This window comes from Nerophis lumbriciformis, linkage group LG10 (genome assembly GCF_033978685.3).
Source record: "Nerophis lumbriciformis linkage group LG10, RoL_Nlum_v2.1, whole genome shotgun sequence".
Taxonomy (NCBI): domain Eukaryota; kingdom Metazoa; phylum Chordata; class Actinopteri; order Syngnathiformes; family Syngnathidae; genus Nerophis; species Nerophis lumbriciformis.
In genome coordinates this window covers 7,239,391-7,258,430 of record NC_084557.2, presented here as the reverse complement: position 1 = coordinate 7,258,430, position 19,040 = coordinate 7,239,391, and the positions used below count along the sequence as shown (strand labels likewise).

The window sequence follows — 19,040 nt, the reverse complement described above, 5'->3', positions numbered from 1 at the left end:
CCCTATAAAAAGAAAGAAAAAAAAAAAAAAGAGGAGAAAATATGGCGGTACTTTCATCTTTATGATGGAGTGATTAATCTGTCAAGCATAAATCCTCTCTTCCTGTTAGCAAAATAGTGTTTTGGCTGACTTTATGCTATATTTTATTTTTTTCTATTGCCTATAAACGTAAAGCTTCACAAAAGGGGCTAATGTTCTCATCAGCATTATTACAAAATAACCATAAATCAAATGTCTTGTAAAAAAAAACAAATACAACCAATTCCTTTTGTCGATGATGGATAAAAACACAATTTTATGTAGCGATTGTTTGATCTTCAGGACTTATTTTCATTAGCTTCCGCTTCCTCTTGTTGCCTTTTGGGCTTCTTTTTTTTTTTTTTTTTTTGTCCATGCCTTATGGACAACATTGTGCTGCTCGATCCTTCCTGAGAGAGCACAAACTAAACAGCAGAAAGAAGCAGATTATACACACGCTTGTTTAGTCGTATGCAAATGATGGCTGCCGCCCGAGGTCAAATTAACATTTTTAATTAAAATATTAGCGCCAAACAAACACGGAAAAACACACTAATGATTAAATCATCTTCAGTATATACTTGGGAGTGGAAATGGAAAGTTGAATGTAAACATAATTGATTTAACAATTTTATTCTCAACCGAAAAACATACTTTTTTTTTTTTTTACGGTTTAATTTCTTAATAAATGAACCTTTTCTTGGACATTCATTAAATGTGTTGATAAAATGCATTTCTTTCGCAAATACTAAAACTCGCTTAAATGCTGTTAGACTGCCCTCTACTGGACGCAAGTGGTAACTACAAGGAGAAATAGACTATCTTAAGGCGTGTCACTTTATTGCTGCAATAAAACATATACAGATTCTTCATATACGGTAGATGTCTGAATATTCTAGGTCCAGTTATCTTCACCAGTGGAAAGTGATGCTGACCACTAATCCGGTAATTTACTCGTCTGGTCCGCAGAGGCTGAGCAGAACCTTCTGGTAGTCTCCTTTGGTGTGTTCCTGCAGAGGGAAGCACATACCATGAAATGATGCTTCTATGGCTTTAAACTATTTTGTACGGTAGCTTTTCATCCAAACTCAAAGATGCTTTATAAAAACAACAAATATTGGACAAGTGAGTTGAAGAAGTGAGTTAATTGAACTTGTGAAAGGTAGACGCCTCACCATGATGGTCTTGTGCAGAGACTGTCCATGGTGGGCTTTGTATTCTGAGCAGATCTTCTTCAGGTCCACCTCACAGCGCGATACAATGATTCTGGTCACTACCTTCTCCTTGGCTCCTTTACTCTGAGCAAAGCAACATGTCATCACTTCTTACTCCAACACACACCTCTTTGTACTTTAATCAAGTGTTGGACTACCAATCTTCTTTAACCTCTGAAGACTTTTGGACCACTCTTTGTGAGAACAGTTTTGAGAAGGAACTTTTTAGGCCTGATTGGATCAATTTGGTGTGGAAGAACTGACCTCAACCCCATCAAACATAGGATAAACCTTTTGCACTTCATGTATGTGTGTATAAGTGCAAGGGGTAATAATGCAAACATTCTTTACATGTTATACAAACATGAAATGTAATATTTAAATACAAACCCCGTTTCCATATGAGTTGGGAAATTGTGTTAGATGCAGGCCCGGCCCTAACCAATCTGGCGCCCTAGGCAAGATTTTAGGTGGCGCCCCCCCACATCGGCAGTGAAGTGTATATACTCACAAGAAACCGAATAGCTTTGTCTTTGACCTTTTTTTTTTTTTACTTACAACTATACCTAATATATAAAGGGGTGGAAAAGTGACTATTACCTGCAGGTTAAACATAGCTAACCAGAAGGCAATAACAATGTAAACAAAAAACAGCTGCTTAAAAGATCTAATACAAATGTCCCTGAAAAATGTAAAGTGGGAGTACTGTAATTACCTAACGTTACATTATTATTTTCCATAACAATTTAGCCCCCTCCACAATATTAACCCGACGTTAAAACAGAACTAGCTATTTATTGATTGGCAATTGCCGAATCATGTAACATTAGCTTAATGCTAAAAAGCCGGGTTACTATCACATTCTGTAACAGACAAATAATTTCATGTTCGGCTCACCTACCTGCTACCTCTGTCTTTTCTCGTTTCTCCTCCTCTTCTTTTCTCTTTTTTCTTCCCTGGGCACCTGACAGTTTTGGCCGTTTTGACATCTTGTGTTGATTTTTTGATGTGGTGACGTCCAAAAAGAGTCATGATACGGGAAGGGAGGGGGCGCACCGTGCGGGGGTAGAGGGGGCGTAATGTTGTAACAAATAATATTTCTATTAAATAGGCTTTACTTTGCATTTTAATTAACGTGGGATTATTTTTTGTATTTAGAAATAATAGTACCAACTTTTTTTCTTTTCTTTTTTTTTCTCCAACATTTGTGGATCTGGCGTGGCGCCCCCTCATGGACGGCGCCCTTAGCATTTGCCTATACGGCCTATGCCACGGGCCGGCCCTGGTTAGATGTAAATATAAACTGAATACAATGATTTGCAAATCATTTTCAACCCATATTCAGTTGAATATGCTACAAAGACAACATATTTGATGTTCAAACTCATAAACTTTTTTTTTTTGCAAATAATCATTAACTTTAGAATTTGATGGCAGCAACACGTGACAAATAAGTTGGGAAAGGTGGCAAAAAAGACTGATAAAGTTGAGGAATGCTTATCAAACACTTATTTGGAACATCCCACAGGTGAACAGGTGGGTGCCATGATTGGGTATAAAAAGTAGATTCCATGAAATGCTCAGTCATTCACAAACAAGGATGGGGCGAGGGTCACCACTTTGTCAACAAATGTGTGAGCAAATTGTTGAACAGTTTAAGAAAAACCTTTTCTCAACCAGCTATTGCAAGGAATTTAGGGATTTCCCCATCTACGGTCCGTAATATCATCAAAGGGTTCAGAGAATCTGGAGAAATCACTGCACGTAAGCAGCTAAGCCCGTGACCTTCGGTCCCTCAGGCTGTACTGCATCAACAAGCGACACTAGTGTGTAAAGGATATCACCACATGGGCTCAGGAACACTTCAGAAACCCACTGTCAGTAACTACAGTTGGTCGCTACATCTGTAAGTGCAAGTTAAAACTCTACTATGCAAGGCGAAAACCGTTTATCAACAACACCCAGAAACGCCGTCGGCTTCGCTGGGCTTGAGCTCATCTAAGATGGACTGATACAAAGTGGAAAAGTGTTCTGTGGTCTGACGAGTCCACATTTCAAATTGTTTTTAGAAACTGTGGACGTCTTGTTCTCCGGACCAAAGAGGAAAAGAACCTTCCGGATTGTTATAGGCGCAAAGTTGAAAAGTCAGCATCTGTGATGGTCTGGACTACAGGCAGGCCAGTCTAGTACCCACACTCTTTTACTATGAAGCCACGTTGATGTAACACGTGGCTTGGCATTGTCTTGCTGAAATAAGCAGGGGCGTCCATGGTAACGTTGCTTGGATGGCAACATATGTTGCTCCAAAACCTGTATGTACCTTTCAGCATTAATGGCGCCTTCACAGATGTGTAAGTTACCCATGTCTTGGGCACTAATACACCCCCATACCATCACAGATGCTGGCTTTTCAACATTGCGCCTATAACAATCTGGATGGTTCTTTTCCTCTTTGGTCCGGAGGACACAACGTCCAGAGTTTCCAAAAACAATTTGAAATGTGGACTCGTCAGACCACAGAACACTTTTCCACTTTGTATCAGTCCATCTGAGATGAGCTCAGGCCCAGCGAAGCCGACGGCGTTTCTGGGTGTTGTTGATAAACGGTTTTCGCCTTGCATAGGAGAGTTTTAACTTGCACTTACAGATGAAGCGACCAACTGTAGTTACTGACAGTGGATTTCTAAAGTGTTCCTGAGCCCATGTGGTGATATCCTTTACACACTGATGTCGCTTGTTGATGCAGTACAGCCTGAGGAATGGAAGGTCACGGGCTTAGCTGCTTACGTGCAGTGATTTCTCCAGATTATCTGAACCCTTTGATGATATTACGGACCGTAGATGGTGAAATCCCTAAATTCCTTGCAATAGCTGGTTGAGAAAGGTTTTTCTTAAACTGTTCAACAATTTGCTCACGCATTTGTTGACAAAGTGGTGACCCTCGCCCCGTCCTTGTTTGTGAATGACTGAGCATTTCATGGAATCTACTTTTATACCCAATCATGGCACCCACCTGTTCCCAATTTGCCTGCTCACCTGTGGGATGTTCCAAATAAGTGTTTGATGAGCATTCCTCAACTTTATCAGTATTTATTGCCACCTTTCCCAACTTCTTTGTCACGTGTTGCTGGCATCAAATTCTAAAGTTAATGATTATTTGCAAAAAAAAAAAAAAAGTTTATCAGTTTGAACATCAAATATGTTGTCTTTGTAGCATATTCAACTGAATATGGGTTGAAAATGATTTGCAAATCATTGTATTCCGTTTATATTTACATCTAACACAATTTCCCAACTTATATGGAAACGGGGTTTGTACATGTGAATGATGTACACGAGTATGATGTGTATAATGTATACAAGTATAATGTACATGAGTATAATGTACATGTTTATAATGTACATGAGTATAATGTACATGAGTATGTTACCTTCATGGCATCGTGCAGTATGTTGGCAAAGTACAACTGTTTGTTTTCAAAGCTTTGCACTAAAAAAGGAGGAGAGTAGAATAAATAATGATCCTAGTAATAATGCAGAGGTTATCAAAGATACAAACCTAGAACCAGGAATGACTTCTGTAAATCTCCTTTAACTTCCTTCCTGATGCTCTCCTGCATGTCGTAGGGGCTGTAGCTCCTGTAGCGCTGAAACACTAAGAAAGCAACAAACACCACATTAGTTATCATTCATTGATATTATTATTACTACTACTAAACATTCAAACTGTTAAACGTGTGCAGAACCTCTCTGCAGGTGTGGGACGTTCCTCTCCGTCATGATGGAGATCCAAGTGGCCACATCGGTTCCTTTCACCTTCACGCCGGCGTCGTACAGTTTCTAAGTGGTATCATTTACACATTGACTACAACATTGTGTCTTCTTGCTTAGTCATTCAAGGGGAATTTGCCTGTCTTTCACAATCATAAGAGACAAGAAGACAAAAGTAGGTTGTTTTGCTTTCTCACAAATAAAAATCAGCTAACAATCAATTCTACCTCTAAATCACTTTAAAAAATGCATTCAAAAACCGTCAACATTTCATTTACATTCTGTAACCTGTATAATAATCAAGTTGTAGCAACATTGTTATTGTAAGAGTGAACACTTACAATTAATAGTAACACACCGACACGCTTCGGTATTAGCCGTAGAAGCTAACTACGGCAAGAGACAAGCTATCTTATCTTCATGTTTCGCTTGTATACAGCTAGCCAGACAGCATGTGAACTGTAGTTGTAATAACATGCATGATGTGCTGCATGTATATCAATATAAATTGACTCACTGGATGGACCATTGTATTATGGGTAAGCAATCCATTTATATTGAAATATCTTGTTTCCAAATTCCACATTTTCTAGCTTTGATTCACTTTCATCCCCCTCTCTCAGCTTACGTCTGTTCCAACGTCTCACTCTTCCTTCGTGCTCGTTTCTAGAAGCAACAGTTCATCCTCCAGGAATTCAGATTAAAATAATATAAGGTTGTGGATCCTCATTTGTCCAAAAGTAATCGTCTGCGTTGTTTGTTACCAAGTCCGCCATGATTAGAGCACACACAAGCGTTTTGTATCCGGAAGTAGGAACACACATTGTCGGGACGTACGCTGCTATGGAAACGGAAATAAATGGGCCGAAGAATTAGTAATGGCAATGATTAAAATGACCAAACTATGGTAAATATTGAACATATCACATATTGTTGTCAACATGTCTGTTACTGCATTATATATATATATAGACTTGCAGTGTGTATATTGAACATATTACATATTGTTATGAAGGTGTCTGTTACTACATTATATATATACTTTCAGTGTGTATATTGTACATATTACATATTGTTATGAAGGTGTCTGTTACTGCATTATATATATACTTGCAGTGTGTATATTGTTCATATTACATATTGTTATGAAGGTGTCTGTTACATTATATATATACTTGCAGTGTGTATATAGTACATATTACATATTGTTATGAAGGTGTCTGTTACTACATTATATATATGTATACTTGCAGTGTGTATATTGAACATATTACATATTGTTATGAAGGTGTCTGTTACTACATTATATATATACTTGCAGTGTGTATATTGTACATATTACATATTGTTAAGAAGGTGTCTGTTACTACATTATATATATACTTGCAGTGTGTATATTGAACATATTACATATTGTTATGAAGGTGTCTGTTACATTATATATATACTTGCAGTGTGTATATTGTACATATTACATATTGTTATGAAGTGTTACATTATATATATACTTGCAGTGTGTATATTGTACATGTTACATATTGTTATGAAGGTGTCTGTTACTACATTATATATATACTTGCAGTGTGTATATTGAACATATTACATATTGTTATGAAGGTGTCTGTTACTGCATTATATATATACTTGCAGTGTGTATATTGTACATATTACATATTGTTATGAAGGTGTATGTTACTACATTATATATATACTTGCAGTGTGTATATTGTACATATTACATATTGTTATGAAGGTGTCTGTTACTACATTTTATATATATACTTGCAGTGTGTATATTGAACATATTACATATTGTTATGAAGGTGTCTGTTACTACATTATATATATACTTGCAGTGTGTATATTGTACATATTACATATTGTTATGAAGGTGTCTGTTACTACATTATATATATACTTGCAGTGTGTATATTGTACATATTACATATTGTTATGAAGGTGTCTGTTACTATATTATATATATACTTGCAGTGTGTATATTGTACATATTACATATTGTTATGAAGGTGTATGTTACTGCATTATATATATATATATTTACAGTGTGTATATTGTACATATTACATATTGTTATGAACATGTCTGTTACTGCATTATATATATACTTGTGTGTATATTGTACATATTACATATTGTTATGAAGGTGTCTGTTACTACATTATATATATACTTGCAGTGTGTATATTGTACATATTACATATTGTTATGAAGGTGTATGTTACTGCATTATATATATACTTGCAGTGTGTATATTGTACATATTACATATTGTTATGAAGGTGTATGTTACTGCATTATATATATATATATATTTACAGTGTGTATATTGTACATATTACATATTGTTATGAACATGTCTGTTACTGCATTATATATATACTTGTAGTGTGTATATAATATTCAAGTGTTTTTTACCATCTTTAAAATCCAAACAAGATTAAAAAAAAGACGTGTGTTCTTGTCTCTCATTAATTGTGAATGAAAGGCAAAATTCCAAAAAAGTGCAGTACTCTTTTAAGGACTATCATTGACTTTATTATGATGGTTTTAAGTCACTGGGTAGGTGAACACCAAGCAAGGAGTTTTAAATAAAAACAACTTTTCAATGTGCTGTTAGAAAATGCGGCCAGACTTACTTTGGCGTCTTGATCTATCCTCTCATTGTCTATCACGGTGGACGGCTCCTCCCGCTTGGTCTGCACACAGCAGAGATTTACCAGGACTCAAATATTGACAAATATTAGAATATTATTCAGATTTCACAGTGTTGACACAGCACACCTGCACCAGTGCCAGCAGCAGCTTTGCAAAGTTCCCAGACGTGTCACCTGCTACGTCTTTGTCCAGGTCCTTCTTGAACACTGAGGGGAATCAATAGATCACTTTTAGACACCGAGAAGTTAACAACAACAATCAATCAATCAATCAATCAATGTTTATTTATATAGCCCTAAATCACAAGTGTCTCAAAGGGCTGCAATGGCTTCTAACTCTAATCTAACAAAAGACACTAACTGGTAGGACTGTGACTCTTAGGTAGGGATGTCCCGATCCGATCCAAATATCGATATTTGGATCGGATCGGCCGCCGATATTTGCAAAAAAATGCGTATCGGCAAGGCATAGGAAAATGCCGATCCAGATCCAGTTTAAAAAAAACTCTGGTCCGTGTTTTCCAACGCACCGATTTAAATAATACATTCCACTTGTCTGCTGCTCCCTAATTTCCATTTCGCATTTTCCAGCACACCTTCAACACATCCACAGGTCTGTGGATTCTCACGCAGTTGCCTTTAGCTGCTGGCATTACACGACAGGCTCTTCTCACTCTTTCCTGTGTCTCCCTCTCACAGACAGCAAGCGCACCTTTTTACACACGTCACATACTGTCACGTCATACGTCACATACTGTCACGTCATACGTCACATACGTATACGCCCTCTCCCAGCAGAGAGGTAGCAGCATGGCTAACGGTAGCTGTGATGCTAGCGCAGCCGCGTGACCAACGCTCCCTCTAAGGTGCGCGCCTGTGCAATTGCGCACTGCTCAGCGTCCTCTGCGCACGGCAAATCTATGCCACGCACAAAATCAACAAAAAAAAAAAAAGCGCATAACAATTTTCGACACACGGACACGACAGAGAAAACAGTTTTCGTCATCATTGTTCAAATATTGTAACGTCTGTCGAGACGCTTATCTCCATTCGGTGCCACACGTCCACAAAATCAAAATGCCGAGGCAAAAATTTCCACATCAACACAGTATGAAAAAAATAGTGATTTTTTTAGTTGTGATTTCCTTCTCTGCATGAAAGTTTAAAAGTAGCATATATTAATGCAGTATGAAGAAGAATGTTTTCATGTAGACACATAGAATCATCATACTGCTGTGATTATATGCATCAAGTGTTCATTCAAGGCTAAGGCAAAATATCGAGATATATATGGTGTATCGCAATATGGCCTTAAAATATTGCAATATTAAAAAAAGGCCATATCGCCCAGCCCTAGTTCAATGATGCCATTTCTGTTCGTCATGTATAATTTTGGCTATTTTGTGTTTATCCTTGAATAAACAGGTCAGTTTCTTGTTACCAACCATTGTGTATTATTCAAACTCCGCTAATTCAGCTGGCTAGTTGTTATCAAGAGTACTAAAACCCTTTTCAACATGATTCTGACAACTAAGTAGGCTAAATAACTTTAAACTTTAATACATGCTCGGATAGGCCAGTATTGGTCAGTATCGGCATCGGATCGGAAGTGCAAAAACCTGGATCGGGACATCCCTACTCTTAGGGCACCACACAATTAGACTTAATTCCTGGGAGTAACTATTCGATTCAAAATCAATACTTTTCTAATGACATTGGGTGCCAGTATTATGATTAACTACTAGAGATGTCAGATAATGGCTTTTTTGCCGATATCCGATATTGTCCAACTCTTAATTACCGATTCCGATATCAAGCTATACCGATATATACAGTCGTGGAATTAACACATTATTATGCCTAATTTTGTTGTGATGCCCCGCTGGATGCATTAAACAATGTAACAAGGTTTTCCAAAATAAATCAACTCAAGTTATGGAAAAAAATGCCAACATGGCACTGCCATATTTATTATTGAAGTCACAAAGTGCATTATTTTTTTTAACATGCTCTCCCTGAGAGAGCATGAGGAGGTTGAGGTGGGCGGGGTTGAGGTGGGGGGGTCGGGGGTAGCAGGGGGTGTATATTGTAGCATCCAGGAAGAGTTAGTGCTGCAAGGAGTTCTGGGTATTTGTCCTGTTGTGTTTATGTTGTGTTACGGTGCGGATGTTCTCCCGAAATGTGTTTGTCATTCTTGTTTGGTGTGGGTTCACAGTGTGGCGCATATTTGTAACAGTGTTAAAGTTGCTTATACGGCCACCCTCAGTCACTATGGCTGTTGACCAAGAATGCCTTGCAATCACTCGTGTGTGTGAAAAGCCATAGATATTATGTGATTGGGCCGGCACACAGAGGCAGTGCCTTTAAGGCACGCCCCCAATATTGTTGTCTGGGTGGAAATCGGGAAAAATTCGGGAGAATGGTTGCCCTGGGAGATTTTCGGGAGGAGCACTGAAATTTGGGAGTCTCCCGGGAGGGTTGGCAAGTATGACTGGGAGACGCAACTGCTCTGTACTTTTCCCTACGTCCGTGTACCACTTCTTACAGCGGCGTTTTAAAAAGTCATACATTTAACTTTTTGAAACCCATACCGATAATTTCCGATATTACATTTTATAGCATTTATCGGCCGATAATATCGGCAGTCCGATATTATCGGACATATCTATTAACTACATCCATAAAATAGATCAACTCTGATAAATGTACATATTACTTAAAAGAAAACTGTTTTTGTGTAATAAAATTCTACCCAAACATTTAATAAAGTCCAATACAAATGAGGCGACAGGAAAAGTGTCCCACACTTCTTATCTAAAGTAAATGTGCACAGCAGATATGATCATCTACATCACAGGTGTCAAACTCAAGGCCCGGGGGCCAGACTGGGCCTGTTACATCATCTTATGTGTCCCGCGGAAGCCTGGAAAAAATGTGTGTCAATTGTTCTTTTTTAATAAACACATTCGTTCTTTCAATTTTGACAGAACTTTAATATTATCTGATCATGTCAAATATCGTATTATTATCTATATAATAATCAAAGAAAAAATTGTAAAAAATAAATAGTTAAATATCTGCTTGTCACCTTTACTTATGATTTTAAAGCAAGTTATACTCCAATCTGTGCATAAAACAATCTAACAATCAGATGCATAGGCAATCGTGCAATTAGAGGTGATTATGCTTTTACATAAGTGCTGTCAAGTGATATATATATATATTTTTTTTTTAAATCTGATGCATCACACTTGAATTTGGATGAATCATGATTAAACACAGGTTAACTAACTTAAAGGGGAACATTATCACCAGACCTATGTAAGCGTCAATATTTACCTTGATGTTGCAGAAAAAAGTATATATATTTTTTTAACCGATTTCCGAACTCTAAATGGGTGAATTTTGGCGAATTAAACGCCTTTCTATTATTCGCTCTCGGAGCGATGACGTCACGTTGTGACGTCACATCGGGAAGAAATCCGCCATTTTCTCACTTTCGTCGGTGTGTTGTCGGAGGGTGTAACAACACGAACATGGACGGATTCAAGTTGCACCAGTGGCCCAAAGATGCGAAAGTAGCAAGAAATTGGACGAAATTTGTTCAAAATACGAGGCTGTGGGGAAAGCCGACGAAATGGTCAGTCGTTTGTTCCGCACACTTTACCGACGAAAGCTATGCTACGACAGAGATGGCAAGAATGTGTGGATATCCTGCGACACTCAAAGCAGATGCTGACATCAACTCCAAAACTGGACAGATCAGCTTTCAGGAAAAGAGAGCGGATGACGGTATGTCTACAGAATATATTAATTGATGAAAACTTTATTCATTACTCGCGGTTTTACGTAAATTATGATACATAAACTGTGTTTACCAATAATTTAGTTTAAAAACATTTATTCTTTTCAATCATTCGAGTACATTCGGGTAGTCTTGTGTAATGCAGTATTTTGTGTCTATTTAGGTATGGTTAACCTGAGTGCTGAAATCGTGGAAAAATATATGTTCTTAGCGCGCCTGAAATGGGCTGTCTGCACTCTCAAAGTGCATGTTGTTGCCAAATGTATTTCATATGCTGTAAACCTAGTTCATAGTTGTTAGTTTCCTTTAATGCCAAACAAACACATACCAATCGTTGGTTAGAAGGCGATCGCCGAATTCGTCCTCGCTTTCTCCCGTGTCGCTGGCTGTCGTGTCGTTTGTCGGTTTCGCTTGCATACGGTTCAAACCGATATGGCTCAATAGCTTCAGTTTCTTCTTCAATTTCGTTTTCGCTACCTGCCTCCACACTACAACCATCCGTTTCAATACATGCGTAATCTGTTGAATCGCTTAAGCCGCTGAAATCCGAGTCTGAATCCGAGCTAATGTCGCTATAGCTTGCTGTTCTATCCGCCATGTTTGTTTGTGTTGGCATCACTATGTGACGTCACAGGAAAATGGACGGGTGTATATAACGATGGTTAAAATCAGCCACTTTGAAGCTTTTTTTAGGGATATTGCGTGATGGGTAAAATTTTGAAAAAAACTTCGAAAAATAAAATAAGCCACTGGGAACTGATTTTTAATGGTTTTAACCCTTCTGAAATTGTGATAATGTTTCCCTTTAACATATCATTTAGAGTGTTTCTGTGAATGATTTAGTAAGTAAGATGACATAAAAGCTCAATAGAAATGAAAGCCAGTTGGCCGGAAGTCAAAGGAGACTCTTTTTATCATTAAAACATGTCAAGACGCTTTCTCTACCCCAGCGTTTCTCAAAGTGTGGGGCGCGCCCCACTGGTGGGGAATAGAGACATGACAGGTGGGGCGCGAGGAAAGGGGGGACATTTCACTTAAAACAATTTTTTTATTATTATATTCTTAGATTTTTTTTTTACTATGCTTTCATTTTCTATACACAATGTAAATCACTTTGTGAGTCTGTCTGTGAAATCCGCTATATAAATAAATGGAAATTACCGGTACTTATTTTTACTGTAGGCTTTAAATTTCTCGGTAGGAGCGAAAGTTTGACAGACATAGCAACAGTAACTAATGGGGGCGGGGCTAAGCGGAACAAACTTTCGCGCGGATGGGTAGCAGGCTAATGTGTGGAAATCCGAGTCTGAATCCGAGCTAATGCCGCTATAGCTTGCTGTTCTACGCGCCATGTTTGTTTGTATCGGCATCACTGTGTGACGTCACAGGAAAATGGACGGGTGTATATAACGATGGTTAAAATCAGGCACTTTGAAGCTTTTTTTAAGGATATTGCGTGATGGGTAAAATTTTGAAGAAAACTTCGAAAAATAAAATAAGCCACTGGGAACTGATTTTTAATGGTTTTAACCCTTCTGAAATTGTGATAATGTTCCCCTTTAAATGAATAATTAATGGCCCTCTGTAGGCAGCCATTACTGCGATGTGGCCCTTAATGAATACAGGTTTGACACCCCTGATCTACATCAACAATATGATTTGCCCGAGTGTCTGGACAGGACACATTAATAAATAATAATAATAAATAAATAAATATTGTTCTAAATCAATTTGATTTTTTTTTCAATCCATTAAAAATTGTTATAAATAAGAATTGCGATTAATTCGAAAATCTTTTTTTTTGGCACCCCTACTAACTGGACTAAATGTAATCCATTACTTTGCTTTTCAGAAGTTCGGCTTTACAGGTTCCCTGCTGTAGAAGTGACATCTACTACAACACGTGGTATCAGTAGAGGTATGTGTACTCAGACCAGGCTGAGGAAGCTCCTTATTGATGTGATGATGGTGTTAACACTCACACTCCTTGTACACCTGCTTGATATCCTGCAGCTCAGAGTTGCTGCGTGAGCACAGAATCTCTATCAGCGTTTCTTCATCAGTCCCCAGCCCCTAAAAGAGACGTCAACATTTTAGGGAACGGAAAGACAAAAGGGATGCAGTCTATCATTTGTCCACTAGAGGGCAGTGTCGCCTTTCACAAGAGTCCTGTGGCTTGCTGCACAAAAGTCTACCTTGATGGATCCTCTGATCTCTGAGGCGTCGAACTGGGATGTGCTCTTCATCAGGCCCAGGATGACAGACTCCAGAGAGCCAGAAAGCGCCCCCTTCAGGGCTGAGATCATGTCCTACAGGATAAAATTGAAGTGAATTGTCTTTTCACGTCCTAAAAGTCAGGGCTGTCCAAACCTTTTTCATAATGACAAATCAAAGAATGTGTTTGAGGCTAAAACAAGTTATATTTATTTCAAGACACAATGTTGTGTTATTAGTATCAACTAGGGCTGGGTATCTTTCACATTTGAATGAATACGGTACCAATTCCCAGTATATAATGTTGTCTGTAATGTTTGTCTGATCTTGAATGGGATTGTGCTGAAAATTTTAAGTTCCCCTCAAGTATAAATAAAGTATTTCTGATTCTGATAATATTGAGATGTGCTGTCCAGTTATCTTGTTTTCTTACTCTTCTGTGTCTCATTTACAGTAGACTTTGCATGCAGTTGCAATTCCAAGACACTAGATGGCAGCAGTGTATAGAGGTTACGGCGTGTTGCCTAGCTAGAAAATAGTCTTTGCCATTAAGTTGCATGTGACAGTCTTTTCTTTGGTTGAGGCCTACAAAGTGTTCATACTGTAAGTATTGTATTTATTACAAACCAGCTGTTTGATTGTAACGTGCATCTTAGTTTTTTTTAACCAAAATTTGGAGGTGTTAAAATTGCCATGTAACATCGCTGATGCTAATCGGTAGCATTTCTATGGTAAATCCAACTTAAATTAGCATCGAGTTAGCGCATTTTGAAGACGGGAGCCTTTCTTTAGGTTTGAGCGTCTTTTTACTTTGTTGACATTGAAAATTGTAACAATAGCTAAAACTAACACGGCTGAGTCCACTCTGAGTGTTTGACTGCTTGTTTCCAGGCCAAGTGCTCCAGCCGATGTTTAGTTTAGCCACAGTAGTATTGAAGTAGTATTGAAATATGGCACCGTTCTACAGACTTTGGTCGGTACCCTTTAAAAGTATCAAATACAATGTCAACATGTAAGATATTTTTCGAAACAGTGTGCCTTTTCGCTCAATGTTTTCTATTTTGCAGTTTCATTGTGTACCGTATTTCTCTGAGTATAAGTCGCACCGGCCGAAAATGCATAATAAAGAAGGAAAAAAAACATATATAAGTCGCACTGGCGTATAAGTCGCATTTTTTGGGGAACTTTATTTGATAAAAGCCAACAGCAAGAATAGACATTTGAAAGGCAATTTAAAATAAATAAAGAATAGTGAACAACAGGCTGAATAAGTGTACGTTATATGAGGCATAAATAACCAACTGGTATGTTAACGTAACATATTATGGTAAGAGTCATTCAAATAACTAACATATAGAACATGCTATACGTTTACCAAACAATCTGTCACTCCTAATCGCTAAATCCCATGAAATCTTATACGTCTAGTCTCTTACGTGAATGAGATAAATAATATTATTTGATATTTTACGGTCATGTGTTAATAATTTCACACATAAGTCGTGAAACCAAACTATGAAAAATACGGTACTTCTTTATTACTTTTACAACGTGTTGTGGGCCACACTTTAAATGTTTGCTCGGAGTTCCAAACTAAAATGCCTGAAAAAAGGAAGATTTACCTTCTTTGCTCTCCTCTCATAAGCAAACGCTATCTCCCTCCTCTGAGAGTAGGTCCGCTTTGTCAAAACGTCGATGATGGTCTGCTCGTCCACACCTTTAAGTCAAAGACACTTTATTAGGCACACCTAAAAAAATCATGCTGAGAGGACAGTTTTATTTTGATATGTCTAATATGGTGGCTGTCATACTAAGAGTGGTTGTATGAACAATTACTTATTGCAATAATCATCTGGACATGCTTGGGGTGTGTTCTGTCAAACATTTTTTAAATCACATTTGTGATTTTTGATTAATTGTGATTAATCACAGTAAATTAAACACTTGTATAATTTAATTTAACTTAAAAAAAGAGCCCAATATTTTGACACAAAGCAAATTTACTGTCAGAATGTAACATTTTTAAAATGTGCCCTACATTTGTTTGCTCAAAACTTTCAAACAGTTTTGTCTAAAGTACCGTCCGGATTTATTTTTGAAGTGAAATTTGCCAATCGCAGGTCTCCTCGCTTATCTTTGCCCTGACGCACAGTTTGGACACACCTTCTCCTCATTCAAGGTGTTTTTCTTTATTTTCATGACTATTTACATTGTAGATTGTCACATCAAAACTATGAATGAACACATGTGGAGTTATGTACTTAACAAAAAAAAGGTGAAATAACTGAAAATATCTTGTATATTCTAGTTTCTTCAAAATAGCCACCCTTTGCTCTGATTACTGCTTTGCACACTCTTGGCATTCTCTCCATGAGCTTCAAGCACACATGTGAAGTGAAAACCATTTGAGGTGACTACCTCTTGAACCTCATTGAAAGAATGCCAAGAGTGTGCGAAAAAGTAATGAGAGCAAAGGGTGGCTATTTTGAAGAAACTAGAATATAAAACATGTTTTCAGTTATTTCACCTTTTTTTGTTAAGTACATAACTCATACTTGCCAACCTTGAGACCTCCGATTTCGGGAGGTGGGGGGAGGGGTGTGGGCGTGGGGGGACGGGGGCGTGGTCAAAAGGGGAGGAGTATATTTACAGCTAGAATTCACCAAGTCAAGTATTTCATACATACATACATACATACATATATATATATATATATGTATATATATAAGAAATACTTGACGTTCAGTGAATTCTTGCTATATATATATATATATATATTTTATTATTTATGTATATGTATATATATATATATATATATATATATATATATATATATATATATATATATATAAATAAAATAAATACTTGAATTCCAGTGTTCATTTATTTACACATATACACACACATAACACTCATCTACTCATTGTTGAGTTAAGGGTTGAATTGTCCATCCTTGTTCTATTCTCTGTCACTATTTTTCTAACCATGCTGAACACCCTCTCTGATGATGCGTTGCTGTGTGGCACGCACAAAAGTGCTTTCATCAAATGCACTAGATGGCAGTATTGTCCTGTTTAAGAGTGTCACAACATTGCTGTTTACGGCAGACGAACTGCTTTACGATATACAAAAAAGTGACTGCTGTTGTTGTGTGTTGTTGCCACGCTGGGAGGACGTTAATGAAACTGCCTAACAATAAACCCACATAAGAAACCAAGAACTCGCCCTCCATCATTCTATAGTTAACATGTAAAGCGACTTTGGGTACTTAAAAAAGCGCTATATAAATCCAAGTTATTATTATTATTATTATTATTATTATAGTTATAACGTGATTGGGCAGGTACGCTTTTTTATATTGTGGAGGACCTGAGTCCGCCTGAATTTCGGGAGATTTTCGGGAGAAAATTTGTCCCGGGAGGTTTTCGAGAGAGGTGCTGAATTTCGTGAGTCTCCCGGAAAATCCGGGAGGGTTGGCAAGTATGATAACTCATACTCATAGGTTCATAAGCCTGTGTCCGACCCTGAGATAGGTAGGTTGTGAGTTCAAACCCCGGCCGAGTCATACCAAAGACTATAAAAATGGGAACCATTACCTCCCTGCTTGGCACTCAGCATCAAGCATTGGATTTGGGGGTTAAATCACCAGAAATGATTCCCGGGCGCGGCCACCGCTGCCGCCCACTGCTCCCCTCACCTCCCAGGGGGGTGAACAAGGGGATGGGTCAAATGCAGAGGACACATTTCACCACACCTAGTGTGTGTGAGACAATCATTGGCACTTTAACTTTAACTTAACTCCACATGTGTTCATTCATAGTTTTGATGTGACAATCTACAATGTAAATAGTCATGAAAATAAAGAAAACGCATTGAATGAGAAGGTGTGTCCAAACTTTTGACCTGTACTGTATGCATTGACCAAATCCCTGACCGTATAATAATAATAAAATAACGTGTAGACAAAATAATCTGTGTTTATACATGATTATTGCAATCCTTTTTTGTGATTAATCACATGAGTTTAAAAAAATAAATACATTTGACAGCTCTAGTTCTGACATTAAAAGTGGGGCTTGAATCATGAGATATGATAAAGAAAAACACTTTACACAATAGTAAAAGCTTAATTGTTTCTCATAGTAGTTTTTTTCCCTCTTCACAATCATGTGCTGTGAAGGTATAATTGGAAATCGTCTTTAAAGTGACTGACAAAGCAACTTTCCCTGCCCTCCAAAATGAGAATCCTGCTGCACCCTCCAAGTCTTTCTCTCCTTTGATGAAAACGCAGCGCCATCAGAACTTTCAGAGGAACAAATGAGTGTGATTGTAACAAAATGGAGGGCTGTTTGCTGTTACCAGGAGCTTCCAGTCAGTGTTTTTGTCCAACTCACTGGCAGCACTGAGACAAACCTGGACCACTTCCCAAAAGTTTTTTTTTTCCCCCTCGAAGCCAGGATGCTGACTCACAAATACCAACCTCCGCTGTATTGCAGAGCAGCCTAAGCCAGATGTATTTGATAGAAAAGTGCAAAGTATCTTGCCTTTAGTTTTGATGGCTGTCTCTATCCTTGCAGCATCCTTGTCGGGGTCAAAGTCCACAGCAGGCAAAACAGTTGGGCATTTGGGCTCGTCGGCCTGTAGGGCGAAACAAAACATGACTGTTAATGTAAAGTTAACGGTGCAGGAGTGTAAATGTTTGATGTTACCCCAGTAGTGAGGGACAGTTGTCCCAGGAACTCTGAAATCATCGCCATTTGGACTGCAACAAATGACACATCATGTGATTGTGAATCAGTGAGGCCACCTTTGTTTGCTCTGCTAATACAATCACATTCTTCTGCCAGCACATCATAAATAAAGACACATTTAAAGGCTCCCTTGTGTGTCTTCATTACTCCCCTGGTCAGGAATAATTTAGCTACAGTGTGCCAACTCTTTAGTCGACTTCCATGAGGGGACACACCCTGCTGCAGTTTGCTATAAAGCACACCAAACCAACGCATGTGGAGACAATGTGTGAGGTGGTAGAGCAGGACAGTGTTGGTACTAAACATGACAGCAGCAACTTATATATATATATACATTAGCACAAACAAGTCATGAATCAGCATTTTTTTTTTCATGAATGTCTAAAACATTTGTGTTGTATGTAAAATGTCTAATTATATTTAAACAGAATATTGCAGAGGGAAACTTACCTAACTTGTACAAGTTGGCACGCAGCTGAGCCCTGTTGTTTCCGAGTAAAAGGGTGTGGAGATTTAGCGCTACTGCGACTGAGAGGACTTCCCCTTTCACCTCCTCCTCCTCTTTGCACTCATTCCTGACTCCACCCAGTCC

The 19,040-nt window shown here is 38.1% G+C and overlaps 1 protein-coding gene across 1 annotated transcript; it reads right to left on the bottom strand.

Annotated features, from left to right (window-relative positions):
• Positions 1–841: 841 nt before the first annotated feature.
• On the bottom strand, positions 842–19,013 carry anxa2a (annexin A2a). The gene is made up of 13 exons (XM_061970376.2): positions 18,899–19,013; positions 18,407–18,459; positions 18,248–18,335; positions 15,320–15,420; positions 13,679–13,792; positions 13,466–13,556; positions 7,806–7,885; positions 7,661–7,720; positions 4,979–5,072; positions 4,792–4,887; positions 4,664–4,722; positions 1,194–1,316; positions 842–1,028 (listed from the first exon to the last, which is right to left on the bottom strand). The coding sequence occupies exons 2-13, from the start codon at positions 18,452–18,454 to the stop codon at positions 969–971; spliced, it is 1,014 nt and encodes a 337-aa protein (XP_061826360.2). The 5' UTR covers positions 18,455–18,459; positions 18,899–19,013; the 3' UTR covers positions 842–968.
• Between the last annotated feature and the right edge of the window lie 27 nt (positions 19,014–19,040).